The sequence below is a fragment of the Ursus arctos genome, unplaced genomic scaffold (genome assembly GCF_023065955.2).
Source record: "Ursus arctos isolate Adak ecotype North America unplaced genomic scaffold, UrsArc2.0 scaffold_14, whole genome shotgun sequence".
Taxonomy (NCBI): Eukaryota; Metazoa; Chordata; class Mammalia; order Carnivora; family Ursidae; genus Ursus; species Ursus arctos.
The window spans coordinates 31,307,670-31,326,773 of NW_026622808.1; the positions used below are offsets into that span (position 1 = coordinate 31,307,670).

A 19,104-nucleotide genomic window follows, 5' to 3' on the forward strand; every position below is an offset into this window, starting at 1 on the left:
GTGCTACAGACTCATGGCCTGAATCGTGTCACCCCAAAAGTTATATGTGAAAGCCCTAACTTCCCGTGTGACTGTATCTGGAGGTAGGGCCTATAAGGAGGTAATTGATAAAGACTGGTATCCTTATCAGAACAGGAAAAGATACCAGAGACCTCTCTCTCTCCACCTGTGCACGGAGAAAAGGCCGTGTGAGGACACCGCAAGAAGGTGGCTGTGTGCAAGCCAGCCAGGCAGAGAGATCCGACCAGAAACCAAGCTTGCTCTTGGACATCCAGCCTCCAGAACTGTTAGAAAATAAATTTCTATTGTTGAAGCCACCCAGTGTATGGTGTTTTGTTATGACAACCCCAGCTAATAGCTAGAGCACTTCTGGGATTTCAAACACGTATAAATATACATCTTCGGGGAAGGTAAGTTTTCAACATGGGCTGACAAGAATGGGTAGGGAGTGGACACACGGACATCCGGAAAATGGCTTTTTAAAAAGTTTTATTTCAAGAACTTTGTTTTTTACTCTTATTGCAAAAAAAGGTGGGTCAAAGTACAAAAAAAAAGTCAGTTGAATAACAGCATGGGTTTAGAAATCACAGCAGCAGAAGCAATGTACAGACGGCACAGACAAAACAACCCAGTTGTATGCGACTCTGTTCAGGTTCTTTGCTTATTTTGCGTTTTCTCCCTCCTGTACAAAATACACCAAGGCATGCCATGAGACCAGAGAAAGAAGAGAGTTTAACAAATGGTTACAAGAAACAGACTCTGTACAAGAGGAGGTCACGTTTCTTCCCCCACCCCCCGCCCCCCATCCCCTCTCTTCTTGCTTCTGCTTTAGGTGAGGTTGTTCTGAAGACAGTTCACCTCCAAGTCAGCCTGGTCACCTTTGCCACCCTCGAGCTTGGGTGACATGGAGTTCTGGATGTTAAATGACTCCTCCTCTTTCAGGCAGGACTTGAGAGCTTCCTGGATTTTGTGGGGAGCACTGGGATCATCCTGGAAGAGGGAAAAGGGTGAGGGAGGGGTGGGAAGGAGACAGCGGATAGAGGGGTCAAATCACCACCCCAGGCTTTTGAAAGAAGAAAGAAACTCTAAGACTTGAATGAGCCAAAGTGACGCCTTTGCAGCCGCTTTCTAGGAAAAATCATCCTGAAAACCACTGGCCAGATGGAGATGAAGGCTTGGCAGGTAGCTGGATTACAGATGCCTTTAGTGTAGGCAAGGGCAAGGTTTGCCCTCCGACAGAGACTGGGGAGAAACGGTCCCTTTAACACGTGGTCTGGCCCCTCGAGAGTCTCACCTGTTGGTGAGCTCTGCTTGGCTGCCGGCCCACCTCCCAGGGCCTTCCCGCTGTTGAGTCCTGCTCTTCCAGAACGGTCGGTACAGGTCAGGGAACACGTCTTGTGGGTGCACGCGGTGGGGCACGAATAGGCCTATGGTCAGGCGCAGAGCTGCTCCCAGCAAAACTAGGGCCCCTTTCCCAGCGGCATCTATAGTCCTCTGACGAGAGGCCAGAGGTGTGTGTGCCCCTTACTGGCAGGAGTTTACTGACCAAAAGATGCTAACTTACAAAGGTGTTTCCTCAATCCAAGCCCGGGTGAGTTCCGCTGCCTCAACGACCTGCCGTACAAACGATACTCGTGCTGCTGGTTCCCCTGACGTGTACGGAGCCCTCTGCCTACCCAGGTATGCATGTTGCCTGCAGTCCCAGGACCAGCTCCAGACCCTGACTTGAACTGGCTTGTTACAGGTTTTCAGGAAACCCACACCTGTCCACAGTCCCCTAGTTCTGCCTTCTGGGCATTCGGAGAGCTCTTACAGCGACGCCTGCCTTCCCACTGCTCTCTCCCTCCAGGGCCATCTGGGCATTGCAGGCACACCTCATTTTATTGCGCTTGGCAGACACTGCATTTTTTTTTTTAATACAAATTGAAGGTTTGTGGTAACCCCGTGTTGAGCAAGTCATCGGCATCGTTCTCCGACACCGTCTGCTCATTTCATGTCTGTGTCACATGTTGGTGATTCTCACAATATGTCAAACTTTTTCATTATTAATTGTGTTTGTTATGTGATCTGTGATCAGTCATCACGACTCGCTGAAAGCTCAGATGACGATTAGCAATCTTCAGCAGGAACGTAGTTTTAAATGAAGGCGTATACACTGTCTTATCGTACACCTACTGGACTACGGGAGAGGGTAAACCTAACTTCTAGATGCACCGGGCAACCACAACTTTCCTTTGATTCGCTTTACCTCGATGTTTATTTATTGTGGTGGTCCGGAGTGGAACCCACAATATCTCGGAGATGGGCTTGCATACCCGTGCGAGTGGCAGGCCTCAGGTCTCTCTTAGGTGCTCCAAATTGCTATTGTAAGTGCCTGGAGCTCTGCTGATCAAAGACACGGGTGGCGCGAAGGGTAGAGAATGTTGCTATCTGACCAGCTAGCTCAGACCGTTCTTACTTTAACCACTTCCGAAACTGAAGGGAATCATCAGGCTTCAGGAGTAGGGCCTTCTCCGTACAACTGTGGTGAGTTCTTGTCCACGCTGACTGCTACCGAGTTTGACCCATTACAGCGCTAGGTTGGGGTAGTGACTGGTTGGCAAGAAAGCAGGGAAAGGCTGCAGGCTGACACAGGACACGGCAGGTGTTCAAAAGGACTGTGCCTGTAGAAATCACTGTCACCTCCCCCTGCCCCCAGCCTCACTTGGCACTCTTCCAGAAGACCAGCTCGAACCGAACAGTACAGTAGAGCTTCAAAGCCCTCAGGAAGGATTTCCAGACAACGGGGGGACACATGTTCCCCATTCCCAATGCCACAGGAGCCAGAGGAAATGAACTTCATACACTACTGAGGCAGATTTCAGCCACTTGATCTTTCCTATGGCTGCTGGGAGAGATTCAGAAAAAACTTCTATGACATAAATTTAGATGTAGTGAGATGGAAAGAGCTCCCTGATATTAAGTATGCACTCACACACACACACACACACACACACACAGAGGCTGCATGGAGAGGGAAGTAGGATGAGGTAGAACGGAACTCTTCATGCCATGTAATTCTGTGTTGTTTGGGGAGAGACACTGGGCACGGAAGCTTGAGAGCTGGGCCTTTAAAGATCCCGGGTAGAGCAGACTTTGGACCCCAGCAAACCTGGAACAGGACAGGATGGCCTGTACTTGCCAATCCTTTTACAAAGATGGGACTCACTTTCATGCTGCTCAATACTGCCCCCCCCCACCACGCTGCCCCCCCACCCCCAACATCACACCGTCCTTGGGGGCAAACAGGCATCATGTGAGGAAAAGTAGATTCAGGGGTGCTTACACACCTGGGCATCAAATGCCATGAAGGTGGGGGCCCAAATCAAGCCTGGCTCATGGGATTTAGACAGATGAGAAAATGGACGTCTGGGCCAATAGGTGGGATAAGTATATTCTAAAAATAAGGAACACAGGAATCCAAACAATGCTATTAGACGAGCTAAGTACTTGCAACAAATAGGACAGGTGAGGGAGTGTCTGAACCAAGACAGAGCTATCCTAATCCAAGTGTCTCCTCCAGAACCCGATCCTATTACGCCTAGGGCTGCTGGATCCTCAGCAGAAGGCCCATCTGCCTTGATTTGCGGGAACTCCCTCGTGGCAAGGGAGCTGGCCCTCCATCTGGCCTCAGTCCCGGGAACTGCTCTGCGTCCCCCTCTTCCTGGCATTCCACCCCAGCCAAACGGGCATCCTTCAGCCCAGGAGTGGTGTGGGGTCAGGCCTGGAGCCCCATTGGTCCAGACACAAACCTCCCTCAGAAGGGGGCATGAAAGCGGGGCGCCTGGGTGGCACAGCGGTTAAGCGCCTGCCTTCGGCTCAGGGCGTGATCCCGGCGTTATGGGATCGAGCCCCACATCAGGCTCTTCAGCTATGAGCCTGCTTCTTCCTCTCCCACTCCCCCTGCTTGTGTTCCCTCTCTCGCTGGCTGTCTCTATCTCTGTCAAGTAAATAAATAAAATCTTAAAAAAAAAAAAAAAAGAACGGGGCATGAAAGAAATTGAGCCTAGCGAGAAAGAAAGATTTAAATGGGGGCGGGGTGCAGAGAAGCACTAAGGGACACCGTGGAGATGTCCTAGTAATGAATAAACTGACATCCTGGAAGGTCTGTCGAATCTTAGGAAGACCAAGTCATATCCGCAACATTCCATGGACAGCATGGCTGTAAGATCCAACAGGGCGGCCCCCAGCGTTTGCCCGTGGATTTCAGGTGACTTCAGTCACGCTGTGCTTCCCACACACTAGCCATTCCTCCTGGAAAACTTGCCGGCCTCCACAGCACGGGAGGAGGAGAACAGGCTTTCTCTTTCCTCCTGACACTCCTTCAGGGGCTGGTGCTTCGCTGCACACACGCTCACTCAGCCACTGGCTCACCAGCTGCAGAACCCAGGCGAGGAGCCGCACCAGACGACTGCAGGCGGGGAAGGAAGTGCAGTTGATGCGGGCGCCAGCCACGGCTCCGTCCCCTGATGCCAGCCCAAAGCAGCGCCTTTCTTTGGTTTGAAATCTTTTCAGAGTGTGGCTCGTAGAGATGACCGGAAATGGCTAGGAAAATGACCCACTCGATCTCCTTCAGTTATGTAAAAGAAATAACCCCTCTATGAAGATAAGCAGAACTCTCCAAAATTTTCGGAGCCATCAATATCACCAAGGAACTTGAGGGGTGAGGGGCCGGGGCCCGGAGAGGCCGCATGAGCAGGCTTGACTCGGGTGCCCCTCTCCCCCACTCCCAGCTCACCTGGAGATTTCCCAGCTTCCATCTTGCTTGTAAGCACTCAGTGTGGTGGCTGAAGCAATAGGGCTCCGCTTCACGATAAAGTGGCAACTGTCTCAACTGTCAGTGCCCACAAGATCTGAATATGACCAAGTCTGACTTTTGGGCTGGGTGGAGAGAATTAAGAGCTGAAGGGAGGAAATCCAGGAGTACACACCCTGCTGGACAGGACACTCATCCCCTCTCACACTCAGAGCTTCAGCAGAGAGGACAGGATGTCCCCTGGGGCACAAGCTGAGGGAAAGATGCCAGGTGGAAATGACCTGCAAGGTCCAGGAGGGGCTGGACACCGCCACAGCCTCACCTGCCACTTCACTGAGGGATGTCCTGAGCACTCCCCAGACAACCCCATGGCCCTTCTCAGGCAGGGTCCACCATGCTGACCAGCCCCTGCCCTGCTGAATTTTTAAGGCTGGTCATATTCTGAACTCAAGGTCAGTGGGAGCGTTCATGGACAAATGCCATGCCTCCTACAAAGTCGGGTCAGCCAAGAAGAACTGGAAACCTCTGTATTGGCTCGTGCCACCAAGACCTCCAGGAGGAGCTATTTTCTTCCCCTCCCTTTTTGGGAAGGGGAACGGCGTCTGTCTACACCTGGGATGCCAGAAAATGCAAGCAACAGAAACTTTCCTAAGGACCCTAGCGCTCTGGACAATGAATACCCTGCCTGCAGGAACCACTGCAGATGGGCTGCCCCATGCATACAATGGAACCGGAAGGCCCTGCCTTTACTGGCCATCATTCGCCAGCATTCCACAAAGGGCGACTACACGCATACTACCTCAAGGGGTCCGACAAGGGAGGGATGGAGTGTATGGAGACAAGGAAGACTCTTCCTGCCCTCAAGGTGCCTATCTCGAGGGTTGATTACTGTGTTTATCAATCTTAAAGTTTAGAAGACATCTGGTGTCCTGGGTTCTTAGATCCGTCTTGAACGTATTAATATCTTGGTGCGTACCAAGTAAAATCGTATCTGGTTCTCTACCCTTTGTATCAAAGACTTTAAAAAATTACCCTAAACTAATCTCTTTCATTTCTTCTTTAAAGTTGACCCCTTTGCTCCTCCTCCACCAGGACAAGTTCTTCCCTGGGGTTTGGTGAACAAGGTCACATCGACCATTATTCTCTCTTTGCCCTTCTGGGGCTACACTGTCGCCATCTATCAAAGGAAAACAGTGGTCTGGATCTGTGCTGTCCCACACAGCAGCACGAGCCGCTCTTCCGCGAGCTCCTCAGCCACAGGTAGCTTGTGGCTGCTGGAATGGCCGTGCCGACACAGAGCGTCTCCATCCCATGGAAGGTGCCACTGGACGGCGCTGGCCTAGACGGTTGAGAACTCTATGAACTCTGATAGCCTGTGCCCCGTTGTTTCAAAGAACTTCTTCAAAATTTCCTCTTCATGTTCACCGTGTCCATCTGAAGAGTCTGAGTGTAGCTCCCTTATCTGCGTATCAATGCATTTACCTTGGTATGGGGCCTGCGTCACGCGCCGAATTCCCAGGCTTGGGTGTGACGTGATCTGGAGCTCGGGTGGTTTCTGCTTTATTTCTGAAATTTTCTCTGACAGTACTCAGTACTTTACTGGTTAGTCTGGTCCAGAAAACACACTAGAAGGCCAGGATCTCTAGAAATGGTCTGTCGGGACCTTCTATTGAGTTTCAACTGGTACTTATGAGCCCATCCTCCCAAGAACAGAATTTACCCCTAGACTTAATATTCCCCCAGTGTTTTGGGTCCTCCTTAGCTCTAACCCGTGTAAGTATGCCTGCCAGTTTTTAGGGTCCTCAGAGAGTGTAAAGGACACTGTTTTTCTATACATCCCAAAGAACAACCACCGTCCACTTCAGTGACCAACAAGACATTCCCTCACAGCGAAAGCAGAGTCTTTCTTCTCGATACGGGAAGTAGAAAGACACGGAGAAAGACAAACCAGACTTCTAAAGTCTAGATGAAGCTAAAAATCATGAGTCATCCCGGAAAAAGATCTTTGGTACTACCTATAACTCTGCTTGTCAGGCAAGTGACACACCATCCTGCCCCTAGCCCCACGTCACCACCCCAACTGGTCACCCTAAGCTGACCTCCAGAGCTGTGAGGAGAGGCTCCACGCTCCGAAATAGGCCAAAGACAAGGGCAGCCGCCGGGGCGTGTCTGTGGGTAAGGGGAGGTGTGGAGAAGACGAGTCACCTGACAGGTAAGTTATCACAGAGAGCCAAGGTGCGGGCATGGGGGGGAAGGAGGTACGGGGACTGTCGCAAAGTTTCCTTACGTTTGGGTGAGAGCCTTCGGCGATGGTGGAGAGGGAGAAGTTATCGTTGTGGAGCTCAGACGGGGTCCGGAATTTGCTGGTTAGGACAGAAGAGAGCAGGGAAAATGTGAGTGCAACGATCATGGCACTACCTGACGAAAGCTTCACGGGTCAAACACTTCTTTCATCAAACGTCACGGACGACACTAAGACGTGCCACTATTTGATGCACTGTGGAGAAAAAACTTCTGCCATTTAAACCATGATCTAATACTTTATCACCTAGAGTTTTTATTATATACTGGAAGTAGCTCATTGAGACTTTAGATAAAGCACTGACAACAATATGAACAGCTCTGGCCAGGATCGTGAATGCCAGGCAATTACAACTACATCACGACTGCCATCTGGCCAACAGTGATTATGAGATGCCAGCGATTGTAAGACACAATCCAATTTCAGAGACGTTAATATGTGGGGGGAAGTGTGTATCTTTGATTCAGTAAACCACAGTGTCTGCAGAGCATCGAGGGCGCGAAGCGTTATCAGAGCGGTTACCGGGCTTGGGAAAGCAAGCTAGCATGCACTGGGAAAGGAGGGTGACAGCCTCGGAGCTGAAGGGCCACGGGGGCCATGCTCTGTGCAGAACACATAGCCTGCTGATGGAGGAAGGCCTAGAACGAGGCCCTGTCTCTGGCCACCGCTCTTGCTTCTCCACTCCCCTGGCAGCTGCTCCTTCTCTGCCCCGTGTCCTCCTTGGCGGCTGCCCTGATAGGTAGGTGGTTGCACCCTCTCCCTCTCCTCCCCCTGCCACCAAGGGTCCAGGCTTCTGAGCATATGCACAGACAGGGCCCATGTCAGTGCACAGGCACAATGGAGAGGCCCCCTCAGCCCCTGGACGGTTAGCTGAAAGGCTCCAGGCGGCTGCCAGCATCCACACAGGGCAGGAGTTTACCCAGCAAAGGAGCAACAGATGGCGTTTTGTCCTTTTCCCAGGACCCAGGGAAAGTCCTTCGCTTGCATTCTCTGGAGGGAATCTCAGGTCAGGGGGGAGGGGATTAAAGGGGCAACAGGTCAAAAGGGAGGTAGGGGCAGTTCTGCATAAATTGTTTCTCGGGCCCCAAGGAAGCAGAACTGCAACCTCGTCCTTTTGTGGCTCCCGTGACACTCAGAACATTCCTTACTTTGCTCAGGGATAGACTGATTCTCTCCCTGTGTGTAAGGCCACATCCCAGTGTTCAAGGCATGGACTTAAGGGAAATGGGTGTGGATTCTGACACGCACACAACAGTCACTCCTCTGCTGAGAGAAGCTGAAATGAGACTCTATTCCCATCTGGCCCTGAAAATCCCCAGCAGAGGAAAGCTCTGCTTAGGAGAGGTAAAGAGGACTTCCTTAAATTCCTCGCACTTCTGTCTGGACCAAGGGTTGACAGGCTTTGAACGGCCATGCATTGCCAAGCTCCTTCTCGACGGCATTCAGTCAGAGGGGCCAGTACTGAGAGACGCCGATCTGAGGGAGCTGGAGTTACTTCTTGTGATTTGTGGGTGAAATCCTCACACAGGCCATGGCCGTCAAAGACCCAGGAAGCAGGTGTAGTCTGCCGCTGGAAGACTGAGCACAGTAACTTCCATGGGGGACCACCACCAGGAGGGCGCTGGGTGCCTTTTCCTGAAGTGCCCTCGATCCCGGGGAGGGCGGGGTGCTGGGGATGGTGCCAGACAGCTGCCGTGTGCCACAGGGGCTTGGACTCTGCCACAATGCCAGCACATTCCGCGCAGGAATGGACAAACCTGGGTGGGTCTTTGGCGTGAACAACACAGCTAGGGACGCGGAGCAGGTGCCAGGAACCCTCGTGCCCGTATCCCCGGAGCAGATGGAGGGGTGCAGCTGCACAGACTCACTTGGTCCGACGCAGCTTGGTGTTCTCCGTCTTGAGCAGATAGAGCTTCTTGGCGAAGAACACCGTCATCATGAAGAGCAGGAGCAGGACGAGGGCGGCTGAGCCGACGGCTACGCACATCACCTGGAAGTCGGTGATGATGGACTCGCAGCGCATCCCCTTGTGCCAGATGTAGTCCTGCGTGTTACACCTGCGGCAGCGACAGAGTGAGACTGAGGTGACGGGCAGGCAGCCGTGGCCACAGCAAGGGCCTGGTCCCTAAGCCCCATACTCACCTCAGCAGCCTGTTCCTATGAGTGTCTAGAGGACCTGGGGAACTGGGCTGTGCCCAGTCTGTGCGGACCTCACAGTGGAGATTCTGCAGAACCGCTCTATGCAGTGGGCAGGACAGCGCTGGGGTCCGGGAGATAAGCAAGACAACCAGGGCGCCGAGAGACAGAGCGACCTGGTCACTCACATGACTGTTAAGGGACCGCGAAGGGTGGGAACCCTGGGTTTCGACCTCGCAGCCTCAAGGAGGACAATCACAGGATTCTCTCAGCTCCCCCTGCCCTCAGCTCTGGGTGAAAAACAAGGCAATAGGACCTTTGGCTACAAAAGTAGCCAACCCACCCTACCCGGGAAATCCTATCCTGCTGTTCTGCAGTCCCGTCTAGTTCACGAGGCTACGCAGACACGGAGACAGAAGGAAGTGACAGACAAGGACGAGCACAAAGATGGATGTATATTCTCCTATCTCTGCAGCCCCCCCAAATTCTGCCCCTAAAGCGTCCTGTGCTATTACCATGAGAACGGTCATGAAAGCACAGTGAGAATCAACCGTCTGGGTGGGTTTTAGTCCTTTTGTTGAGTGACTTTCTCTTGCCCTTGGGGACATTCCCAGGCTCCAACTCTTCCAATGACATTGCTGTTTCCATGGGAACCAGGCTGCTTCAAAGAGGAAAGATGTGGAAGGATACAGAGGCAGGCAAAGGAGGGAGGACATGAACCTCAGGGTGAATGACAGACAAGAGAAAGGGGTCCAGAAAAGGGGAAATCATACCTCGGAGAATTCGCTACTCCACACCCGGAATAGAGTGGGGAGACGTGACTAACAGGAAAGTCTTTCTTTTCCAACGGACCCTCTGCAGTCCTGGGAAGCTATCTGTTTGAGGACGGTGGGGAAAGAAGATCCCACTGACCCACGGTTCTAGACAAGTTCTGCCATAGCTCTGCTCATTTCCCTGCAGTGGGTCAGGGTGACAGAGACAAAGGCGTGCTGCAGTCTGCAACGGAGGGCTCGGCAGTCTCCTGTGAGCGGAATGCAAAACAGTTTCTGAGCCACAGCCGCGCCTGGGCGGGCACAGCCGGAGGACGGATCTCTGGGAGGGAGGCCCGAGTGTCCCTGGGAGGGAAGGGGAGCAAGGGGAGCCGGTGGGGGGACTTGTGGAAAAGCCCTCTGAGGAGGGACCCACTGGAGGCTCCCTGGTCAGCACAGCCGGGCAGCTTACCGAGGACAAGCTTGCCTTTCCACTCAGGAGTCCCGAGAGCTCCAGGAGCTTCTGGGAACTTTTCTGGCTCTCGAGAGGCAGCAAGGGCTCTCCATTTCATGTAGCGATAGCAAGACTACTTTGAAGGTGAAAACTCAGGCCTCCAGTAGGATGAAAGACAATGATTTCACACAGAGAGTTCAGAACCCCAGGCTAAATCCCACTAACCATCACTAAAGTCCCACTAACCAAAGCTTGAGGAGCAAAATCCAGGGTTTCCACATATTTCTGGTAGCCCTTAACCAACTGGCAAGGTCTTGTGGCTATGATGTCTTGATGACAGTTCCTCCTTTCAGCAATGACTGGACAACTCCAATCAGAACTGTGTGGACACATCCTATATGACTGACCCTAATCATTTCATGATCATTTCTAGGAAAGAAGGAACTGGAAGTCAAGCTTTAATGCCAAAGGCACAACATTCACACTTTCTATATATTATTCTTCTATCGGAACATCAAGACCTACAGATTTGAATTCTTCACATACCTCCAAAAAGACCAAGAAAAAGGAAAACGTCAGGAACAACACTTGCAGAGACACCCAGATTACAGAAATGTTCCTCCTAGGACCAATGGAAACAAGTCCCAGAGGAATCTGAGGGTTTTACCCTACTTCTAGGGCCTGTAAAGGATGGAGACAAGCAAACTACCCAGATCACCCCGACTTGGGATTCTTCCAGAATAAGCCAGTGAGCTCTCCAGCAGGTTAAAATCTTGCTGTGAGGGCAGGTCTATGATGTATTTCTGATGAGGCATGGGTTGGTGGTTGCAGACAACATCCTTAGAGACACTAAACTCTCTGGGTCTTTAAAACATTCTGCGCTGGGTAATTCCAAGGAGGACAAAAATCAAGGTAGAAGGGGAAAAGCCACTACCCAAAGTTAAGGAACCCCACCACATCTGCTATGTCAGGAAAGATACTCTGCTTCGCTTGACCTACTTGCATGGCTGCTCCTGGGGTCTGCTCCCAACGAGAAGGTCCTCACTGTGACTCTACATGCCCACCCCCTACACGTGCCCTGAGGGTAGACTGGGTCTTCCTCCTGCCGCATATGCGTCTCAGAGGGCGTGCTCAGAGGCCTTCTTTCCTCCAGAGTAGGTTTATAAGCCTACTCTTTGTGCTAACGTAGCCAGAACTCTCCAACAAGACCCCTCAAGCCAGTAAAGGCCACTTTCCAAAACCCTTAGAGAAGTCCCTTCACTTTGCCTTTATAGTTTAGTGCTTTGGTAAAGGACATATAATTGGAAGAAATACAAAATCTTACTTCTGGGGAATCTCTCCTAGTGATGAGGTCACTTTAGAGGTAATTCTCCATGGAAGATATCACGTGAACATCTCTTGACCTGGGAATCCCAGGATCCTCTTGGCTTGGGAATGCACCACCTCTGGAAGCTGTGCCCATCATGTCCCCCTCTCTGCTGAGTCTGCCTCACATACACTCTCCAGTTCTTTCACAAGCCCCTGTGCCCCTGCCTGCCACACCCTTACCTGCAGAAGGCCCCTATGTTCTCCACCAGGTAGCACTGGCCGCCATTGTGACAGTAACTTGGGAAGAGGTCGCACACTGACCGGCAGGAGCCGTTATGCCGCACAAAGCCGCTGCGGCACTCGGTGCCATTCTCGCTTGGGGCCAGGTCCCTGCCTGGCTCTCCCGGGCGGGGCCTGAGCACGATGCTGCTGCCAGGGACCATCCCCAGAGTATGCTGTGGGGGGATAGCATGCCACCGACTGGTGGGCTGGCCAGTCCCGGGCCCCAGACCAGGCTTCTCAGTGGGCACCAGAAGGTCACTTTCATCTTCCAGGTCTCCACCTCCCGCTGAATCCTTGTCATCCTCCTCTTCCTCCTCCTCTTCATCCAAGTCATCGTAGAAGGATGTGGTGGGGTAGAAGTCAGATTCATCAAAGGGGGTGAAGTCATCATATAAGTCAAGCAGGCTCCAGGAAGGGGTCTCTCCCCCAGTATCGGGGTGGTGCTCTGAGGTTCCTGGCGACCCCGGGAAGCTCCCCAGGTCGGCGCCACGGCCCTCACCATCCAATCCTTCGAAGTAGTCGATGTCAATTATATCTGAGGCCGGCTGGGGCTCCAGTGTGCCCTGAAAGGGGAAAGTGGGCTCTGGCCCATGCGGGTCATGTGTGCTGCCTCCCAGGTTCAGCCAAACCTCCAAGGGGCTCTCCTTGGGGAGTTCGGGGCCTGGGCTCAGCTTGTCGCCAGGAGTGGGGGAGGGTGGTCCGCTGGCCTCTGTAGCCTCGGGGGTGGCAGGGGGCATCGATGACTGTCCCAGGGCCTCCTCAGGAGCCAAGAGTGTGGCTGGAAGGGCCTGGGTGTCGCCGCTGCCGGCCTCTGCGGTCACTCCACCCAGGCCCGGGCTGTCAGCCTCCAGCCAGGCGGTGCCGGTCACCGCCGAGGACGCCTCCAGTGCCTCCTCTGGCCCAACCCCAGGCCCCACCACAGCCGGCTGGCCGCCAGGTGCAGTCCACGCGGTCTCATCCTCCCCAGCAGCTGGTGGGCCGGCCTTCTCCCGCGTGCCATTGGCACGCGGCTCCCACGCCAGGACGCTCTTCACCTGCTCCTCAGCCTCGACGGCGCTGCCCGCCTCACGCGCTGTGGGCGGGAGGGAGGGGGCACGGCGTCAGGGCCCCGCCCCCCGCCGCGGCTCGGTCTTCCAGCCTCCCCGCCCACCCGAAGACTCTGGGACAAGGTTTCCCAAGGCCACGCCCCACCGCCAGGCCCCGCCCCCCAGGCGGGGAACACACCCGGCCCGACGTTCCCCGCTCATGCCCCGCCCCTCAGGCGTCATGCCCCGCCCCCGACGAGGCCCGCAGTGTAACGGGACGCCCGCCACCTTCGGCCCAAGACAGAGGTCTGACCCTCAGGACTCCGCCCCACCCCCAGACCCCGCCCTTAAGTCGCACCCTCAAGGCCCCGCCCCACCCCAGGTCCCGCCCCGAAGTCTCACCCTCAGGCCCCGCCCACTCAGGGCCCTCCCCCAGCCGGCACCTCTGTCCGCACACCCGGGTCGGGGCCGCCCCCCACCTCTCGGCCTCCCCCAAGTACCCCACCTCCTCGCGCGCCCCTTCCCCCGCCCCGGTCGCGGGCAAGGCGCTGCCCCGCCCCCTTGCCACAGCTCGCGAACTCCGCCTGTACCCGAGGCCAGCGGGACCCTGGCCCAGGGTGAGGCGCGAGAACCGCTGGGGTCCCGGTTGCAGTCGGTACCTACCCGGCGCGGCCCCGGCGGCGAGGACCAGCGTGGCCCCCAGAAGCAGCAGCAGCGGCGGCGGCCCCCGGCCCGGGCCCCCGCCCCCGGCTCGGCCCATGGCACGGCGCCCCGACCGCTGTCCGCGGTCTGCCCGGCTGGCTGCGCCCTCGGCTCGCCGGCCGCCGCGCCTCCCGCCTGCGCTGCGGCCGTCTCAGCCCACGATGGGCAGCGCGAGAAGCCGCATGCCGCCGCCGCCGTCCGCCGCTGTCCCCGGCGCGCCGCGCCTCCCCGCCTCCCGCGCCGCCGCTGCCGCGCTCAGCGCCGCCCCCACCCCGCCCGCCGCGCCCGCCCCGCCGCACGTAGCTCTGACGCCTGCCCTGCTCGGTCCGCCTGCCGGGGACAGACAGACCCCCGGCTCGGGACGCCGAGACAAACGGACGCGGAGTAGCGCGGGTGGGTGCGGAGCACAGCGCCGCGCGTGGCCTTAGCTGACAGGTGCACGGGCGGGAAACCTGTGGGGCGGGGCCCGCCCTCCCCGTGGAGGGCTGGCACGGGCCCCCCCCACCTGCGAGGAACCCACCCGCCACGCGGCAAGCACGGAGGCGGGGGCCCAGACACCCGCAAGTTCGGGGCGGGGCTCGGAAGGGCGGCAGGGGGCGGAAGCCAGAGCTCGCGCTGTGGAAATGAACCGAGTCCGGGGCGCACGGAGCCTCTCGGATTTCTGCGCCAATGCCGTGTTTGGGGCGGAGAAGGGTCTCGGGGAGGTCTGCGGGTGCCCACGGGGGCGGGGTGGGTGCTGGCAGCGCCAGGCAACAGGGCGAAGCCGAGGGCCCTGGCTCTAATCGGATCAGATCTAATCCGTCCGCAGCCGAAGCCCGACCGCGCACAGCCGGGCCCTCCGCAACGCATCCCAGGGGCAGGGGGCAAGACCTTCCTGAGACTGCGGCTACCCCGCCTTCCTTCTCGCCTCCTCGGCGGCAGCCTGGGCAGCGGCCTTTAATCCTGGCCCCTTCCTCCCAGGATACATCACCTCCCATATGTCCCAGGCCACCAAAGCGCAATGTCCTGGGCTGACCCAAGCAGCCAAGATAGCAGTCAAGGGACACGCGGGCTCCAGGCCCGGTGTTAGAATAGTCTGCGGGCTGACCAAAGCTCAGTGTTCAGCCAGGGAGCCCTCATCCCCAGAGCCCTGCTTGGTGGGGAGTTGTGGCCTAGTCACCTAGCTTATCGCCCAAAGCAACCATCCACCTCCTGATGTGTTACTGACCCAAATGATGACATTCGGGGTCACCACCTTAGACGTGACACCCGTGGTATTTGAGAGACACTCCCATTTCTGTCTCTAGGGAGCCACATAGGTAACCAAGTTGGAGAATCTATCTCATGTCCTAGTGCGTCTCTGGATGGGGTTCCTTTGGTTCAAAGAGTGTTCCTCTCACTGACACTACTGCGGCGCAGCCTCAGACAGGCTGGTGTTCCCTTCCTTCCGAGTCTGCCTGGCAAACGGGCCAGAAAGCTCAGTTTCTATTGCCTTTCCCCTCTGTGAAGCCTTCCCAGGCTGCCCCTGAAACCATCGGTCTACAGTAATTCCCCACTGGCCCGCAGGGTATGTTGAGTGCACAGGACCAGGCAGTGGGAGGCTCCCGAAGGCTGGGAGAAGCAAATGCGAATGAATGGCAACCAGGTACTTCCACCCCAAAACCCTGGGTCTGGAGCTGACATCGTGAGGCTCTTTCCATGGCTTCATGCTGCCTCTGGGGACAGTAAATACGAGTTTGGAATACAGCATTCTCTGAGCAGAGGGCCAGGCTGGACTTTGCCCTTGCTGGTCAGCCACAGAGGCACTAACGCACACTCCAACCCCATCTCTGCTTCCCTTGTCTGTGGCTTAGCTCCGTATTTTCTTTCTTGGCTTATGTACAAGTCTGTTTCCCTGTGCTTCTCTGTTGTCTCCTTGACTCTTGGGTGGTGGTTGTGAGTGGAGGATATTGGTGGATCTACCTACCTCCTCCCTCCCCAGGCCAGTCTGTTTGGGAAGGAGCCCTCATCAATGCGGCCTTTGGCGTCTGGGGCGACAACCACTCCCGTGTTTTTCACTAGAAAGGTCTGAATAGGACCCTTCTCCCATTTCTTTGTTGAAACTCCAGCTACTCCAGTTTGTTTCTCATTTTAATATATTTTATTAAATATTTAAATATATTCTTTTAAATTCAATTTAAAACAATTTTTTTAAAGTAGGCTCTACACCCAGTGTGGGGTTTGAACTCACCACACTGAGATCGAGTCACATGGTCCACCCACTGAGCCAGTCAGGCTGACTTAAATTCAGTTTTTGAATTATAACAAGCATATGGTATAAAACAAAATATGAAATGTCGCCTTCCTCAATGACCTTCTTCCCTACCTTGGAGACAAATTCTTTTAATCACTTTCTTCATTTTGGGATTTTAAACCAATTGTTGCCATTCACTTTCATTCTGATCCTCCCTAGACCTCAGCAGCCATTTCAGAACTGAGCACTGCACACCTGGTTTGGAGACACCTCTACGAGATGAATGGGAGCAGCTCATCAGGCAATGGAGTGTGACAGGAAAAGCAGGATTCGGCATCAGATCCGCATGACCTTGGGAGTCACTAACCCGTCTCCTTTATGAGACAATGCTAACCATAGTGTCCAGTGACTGCAGTACTTTTTCTGCACATAGGGGTTGGGGTAGGCTAAAGAAAAGTTCTAAGAGGTAGGAACTGAAGAGTGAAAGGGAAATTAACCTCTATCTAGAGCCTACACCCATGTCCCCACATTCAAGTCTTGTGCTTTTGGGCATCAAGGATGCTTTTGTGAGGCAATGGCTTCTACCTGCCTCTGAAGTTCCTATTGGGTTTGGCAACCTGCCTCCAGTACCAAGGCAGGCACAAGGCCCATTGCCATGGCTACAGCCTGCCTCCTTGTGCATAGGAAGCCTCTAGCTTAACTAGGGGCTGCTGGCCAGGGCAGGAGCTGCTTCAGTTGCCACGGCTGGGGGCATACTTCAGTCTGGACAGGAAGCAGCACGGTTCCTGGCTTCAAGTCCTCAGTAGTAAGCACTGACATTTTTGTGAGCTTTTAGTTTTCCTAGTACTCTAATTTGTCCTGTTCCTCACAATCATGGTACAAATATCTTAACCATTTTGCACATTTGCAAACTGACACCGAGATCATGCTAATGATGTGGTAAGGCCAGGACTTGAGCCAAGATCTTGATTTCAAACCTTTTCTTTCTTGCTTCTTAATTTCAGGAGAGGAATCAGGATGCAGAGGGCAGGACTCACTTGGCAGAATGGAAGCCCTGCCTCTCGCCCCAACCCTCACACCCGGGCATTTAAGAGTCAATGCTACTATTTCTTAACAGGGTACAACATGGAAATAATCCAGACTCATGTCCTAGGTCAGAGTCAGAAAGGGCCATCTAGCACAGCCTCTCCCCTGCCAGGAGAGATCTGGACTACAGGGCAGTCAGCTCGGACGATTTTTGGTGATTCGTTGCTGCTAGTGGACCTTCTCCACCATTACCAGGAAGAAGGGAAGAGCCAAGAGTCAGGGGTCCGAGTCACGTGCACTGACCACCACCTCCTCGCAGCAAGAACTCTGGATTCTCAATTGCACAAGTACTTATCCTAGAAAAGCATGTCACAACCTGGAGATGGTCATCTTGTCCGGGCAATGGGTCTGCTGCAAGATTGGAAAAGCCCCTGAGTTTCATTCCGTCAAAGCCAAGTCAATTGGGAGAAAGCCACACAGCACAAGCCAACACAGCCTCAGACATGGAGCAACTAGACTTATCTGCAGGAAGAGACCTGCTGTCTCAGCAGGAGACCTCTCCAGGTGGTTCTCAGGAAACCCACAGGTACTATACAATAAGCAGACCGAACAAGGAATGCCAGTCCATTTGGATGACCATGGGAAATCCGTGTGTGTCAGGGCCAAACCAGTCATGGAAATCAGCCTGTGCAAGGGAGCGATTACCTTCCAATGGCACTGCTGCTTCCCAGCTCCCTCTGGGACCATCTGGTTGTGAGGGCACCTGAGGTGGTAGGTTGCCACAGAAGGTGGGAGGTATTTTCTTTCCAGTCTAAGTTGTCTGAAGGCGTTGGTCGTTGTACTGTATGCAGGCATGGCTATTTTGCAGAAGTCTGCAAAGGCTGTACCCTAAGGGTCCATAGTGGTAAGGTGGCTGCCAGTAGTCACCTGACTGCTCTCCGTGGGTTTGGAAGGGCCTGGAAAGGCCTCTGGGGACAGGAGGGAATAAAGTTGGCCCCAGTTCTCCAAGGCAGGCCAGGAGCAGGAAGAGGGGATCAGACACTTGGGGGTCCCATGGGTTGGAAAGGGCTGGCGGGTCTAGGACAGAGCTGGCTTTTAAGTGGTTTCAGAACCTCTGATTAAGTTGATTCACAGGACTCTCTCCTTTTAGTCACTGTCTCAGCTCCGTTTCAAATTCAGGGTCAAAGGTGCTTCCTAGTAAGAGAGGTGGCAGGCCTAAAAAAAAGCCACGGGGAAATGAAGTCCAGGGGAACTGTTCACAAGGAGATCCAACACTGAAGGTCCTGGGCTTCCCGCCCATTCTCCAAGGGACTTACTTAGATGGAGACCATCCATTCACAGGGGAGCAAGGTGCTTTCGCCTTGTTCCCAGTAAGTCCTCCTTCCACGGGACCAACAGAAGTGCAGCTGTGTTCCAGGAGCCATAGAGGAGAAAGCAGGGGCTTTACACTAAAGGTCACAGGCAGAGAGGTTTGCAGAAGGAAATCTCAGGGCTGGCACTGTGTAGCAAGACAAAGGGTGCTCATTACTCAGATGAGGTCTTCCTGGAATGAAGGTGAACCCTCAGGTTACCACACCCAGCAGGAAGGAGACCATGTAAGCACATCCAATTCACAGGCTATTTACATTATCCCCCAGAAAGCTCTTGATTATGCCGTTTCTTTTTCTTTGGGACCACTTGGCACTATCTAAAATAATCCTATTTCTTGGGGCGGCTGGGTGGCACAGCGGTTAAGCGTCTGCCTTCGGCTCAGGGCGTGATCCCGGTGTTATGGGATCGAGCCCCACATCAGGCTCCTATGCTATGGGCCTGCTTCTTCCTCTCCCACTCCCCCTGCTTGTGTTCCCTCTCTCGCTGGCTGTCTCTATCTCTGTCAAATAAATAAATAAATAAAATCTTTAAAAAAATAAAATAAAATAATCCTATTTCTTATTAACTATTTATGGTCTTGTATCCCCCTACCCCAGAAGAATGTAAGTGGCCTGGAGTGCAGGGGCCTTGTCCACCTTATTCATAATTATGGCTTCACTGCATGCAAAGTCCAATGCCTGGCACATAAGAGGCCCTCAAATGTTTACTGGACGGATGGAACTCATAGAATGAACTGTCAGGC

The 19,104-nt window shown here is 54.2% G+C and overlaps 1 protein-coding gene and 1 long non-coding RNA gene across 2 annotated transcripts; one reads left to right on the forward strand and one right to left on the reverse strand.

Moving 5' to 3' along the window:
* Positions 1-812: 812 nt before the first annotated feature.
* CSPG5 (chondroitin sulfate proteoglycan 5) lies at positions 813-13,920 on the reverse strand. The gene is made up of 5 exons (XM_057311697.1): positions 13,715-13,920; positions 11,985-13,098; positions 8,966-9,154; positions 7,083-7,158; positions 813-990 (listed from the first exon to the last, which is right to left on the reverse strand). The coding sequence occupies exons 1-5, from the start codon at positions 13,809-13,811 to the stop codon at positions 829-831; spliced, it is 1,638 nt and encodes a 545-aa protein (XP_057167680.1). The 5' UTR covers positions 13,812-13,920; the 3' UTR covers positions 813-828.
* A 156-nt stretch (positions 13,921-14,076) lies between these two features.
* Positions 14,077-18,908, forward strand: LOC130543611 (uncharacterized). Its single transcript, XR_008959089.1, has 2 exons — positions 14,077-14,146; positions 16,185-18,908. It is a non-coding gene; the product is annotated as an uncharacterized LOC130543611 (long non-coding RNA).
* Positions 18,909-19,104: the final 196 nt, after the last annotated feature.

Coding starts and splice junctions, on each gene's coding strand:
- CSPG5 (XM_057311697.1), bottom strand. CDS start 13,811: ATGGGCCGAGCCGGGGGCGGGGGCCCGGGCCGGGGGCCGCCGCCGCTG. Junction 13,099..13,714: donor CGCCGCCGGGGCCGCGCCGG/GTAGGTACCGAC, acceptor TCCCGCCCACAG/CGCGTGAGGCGGGCAGCGCC. Junction 991..7,082: donor CCGAAGGCTCTCACCCAAAC/GTAAGGAAACTT, acceptor TCCCTCTTCCAG/GATGATCCCAGTGCTCCCCA.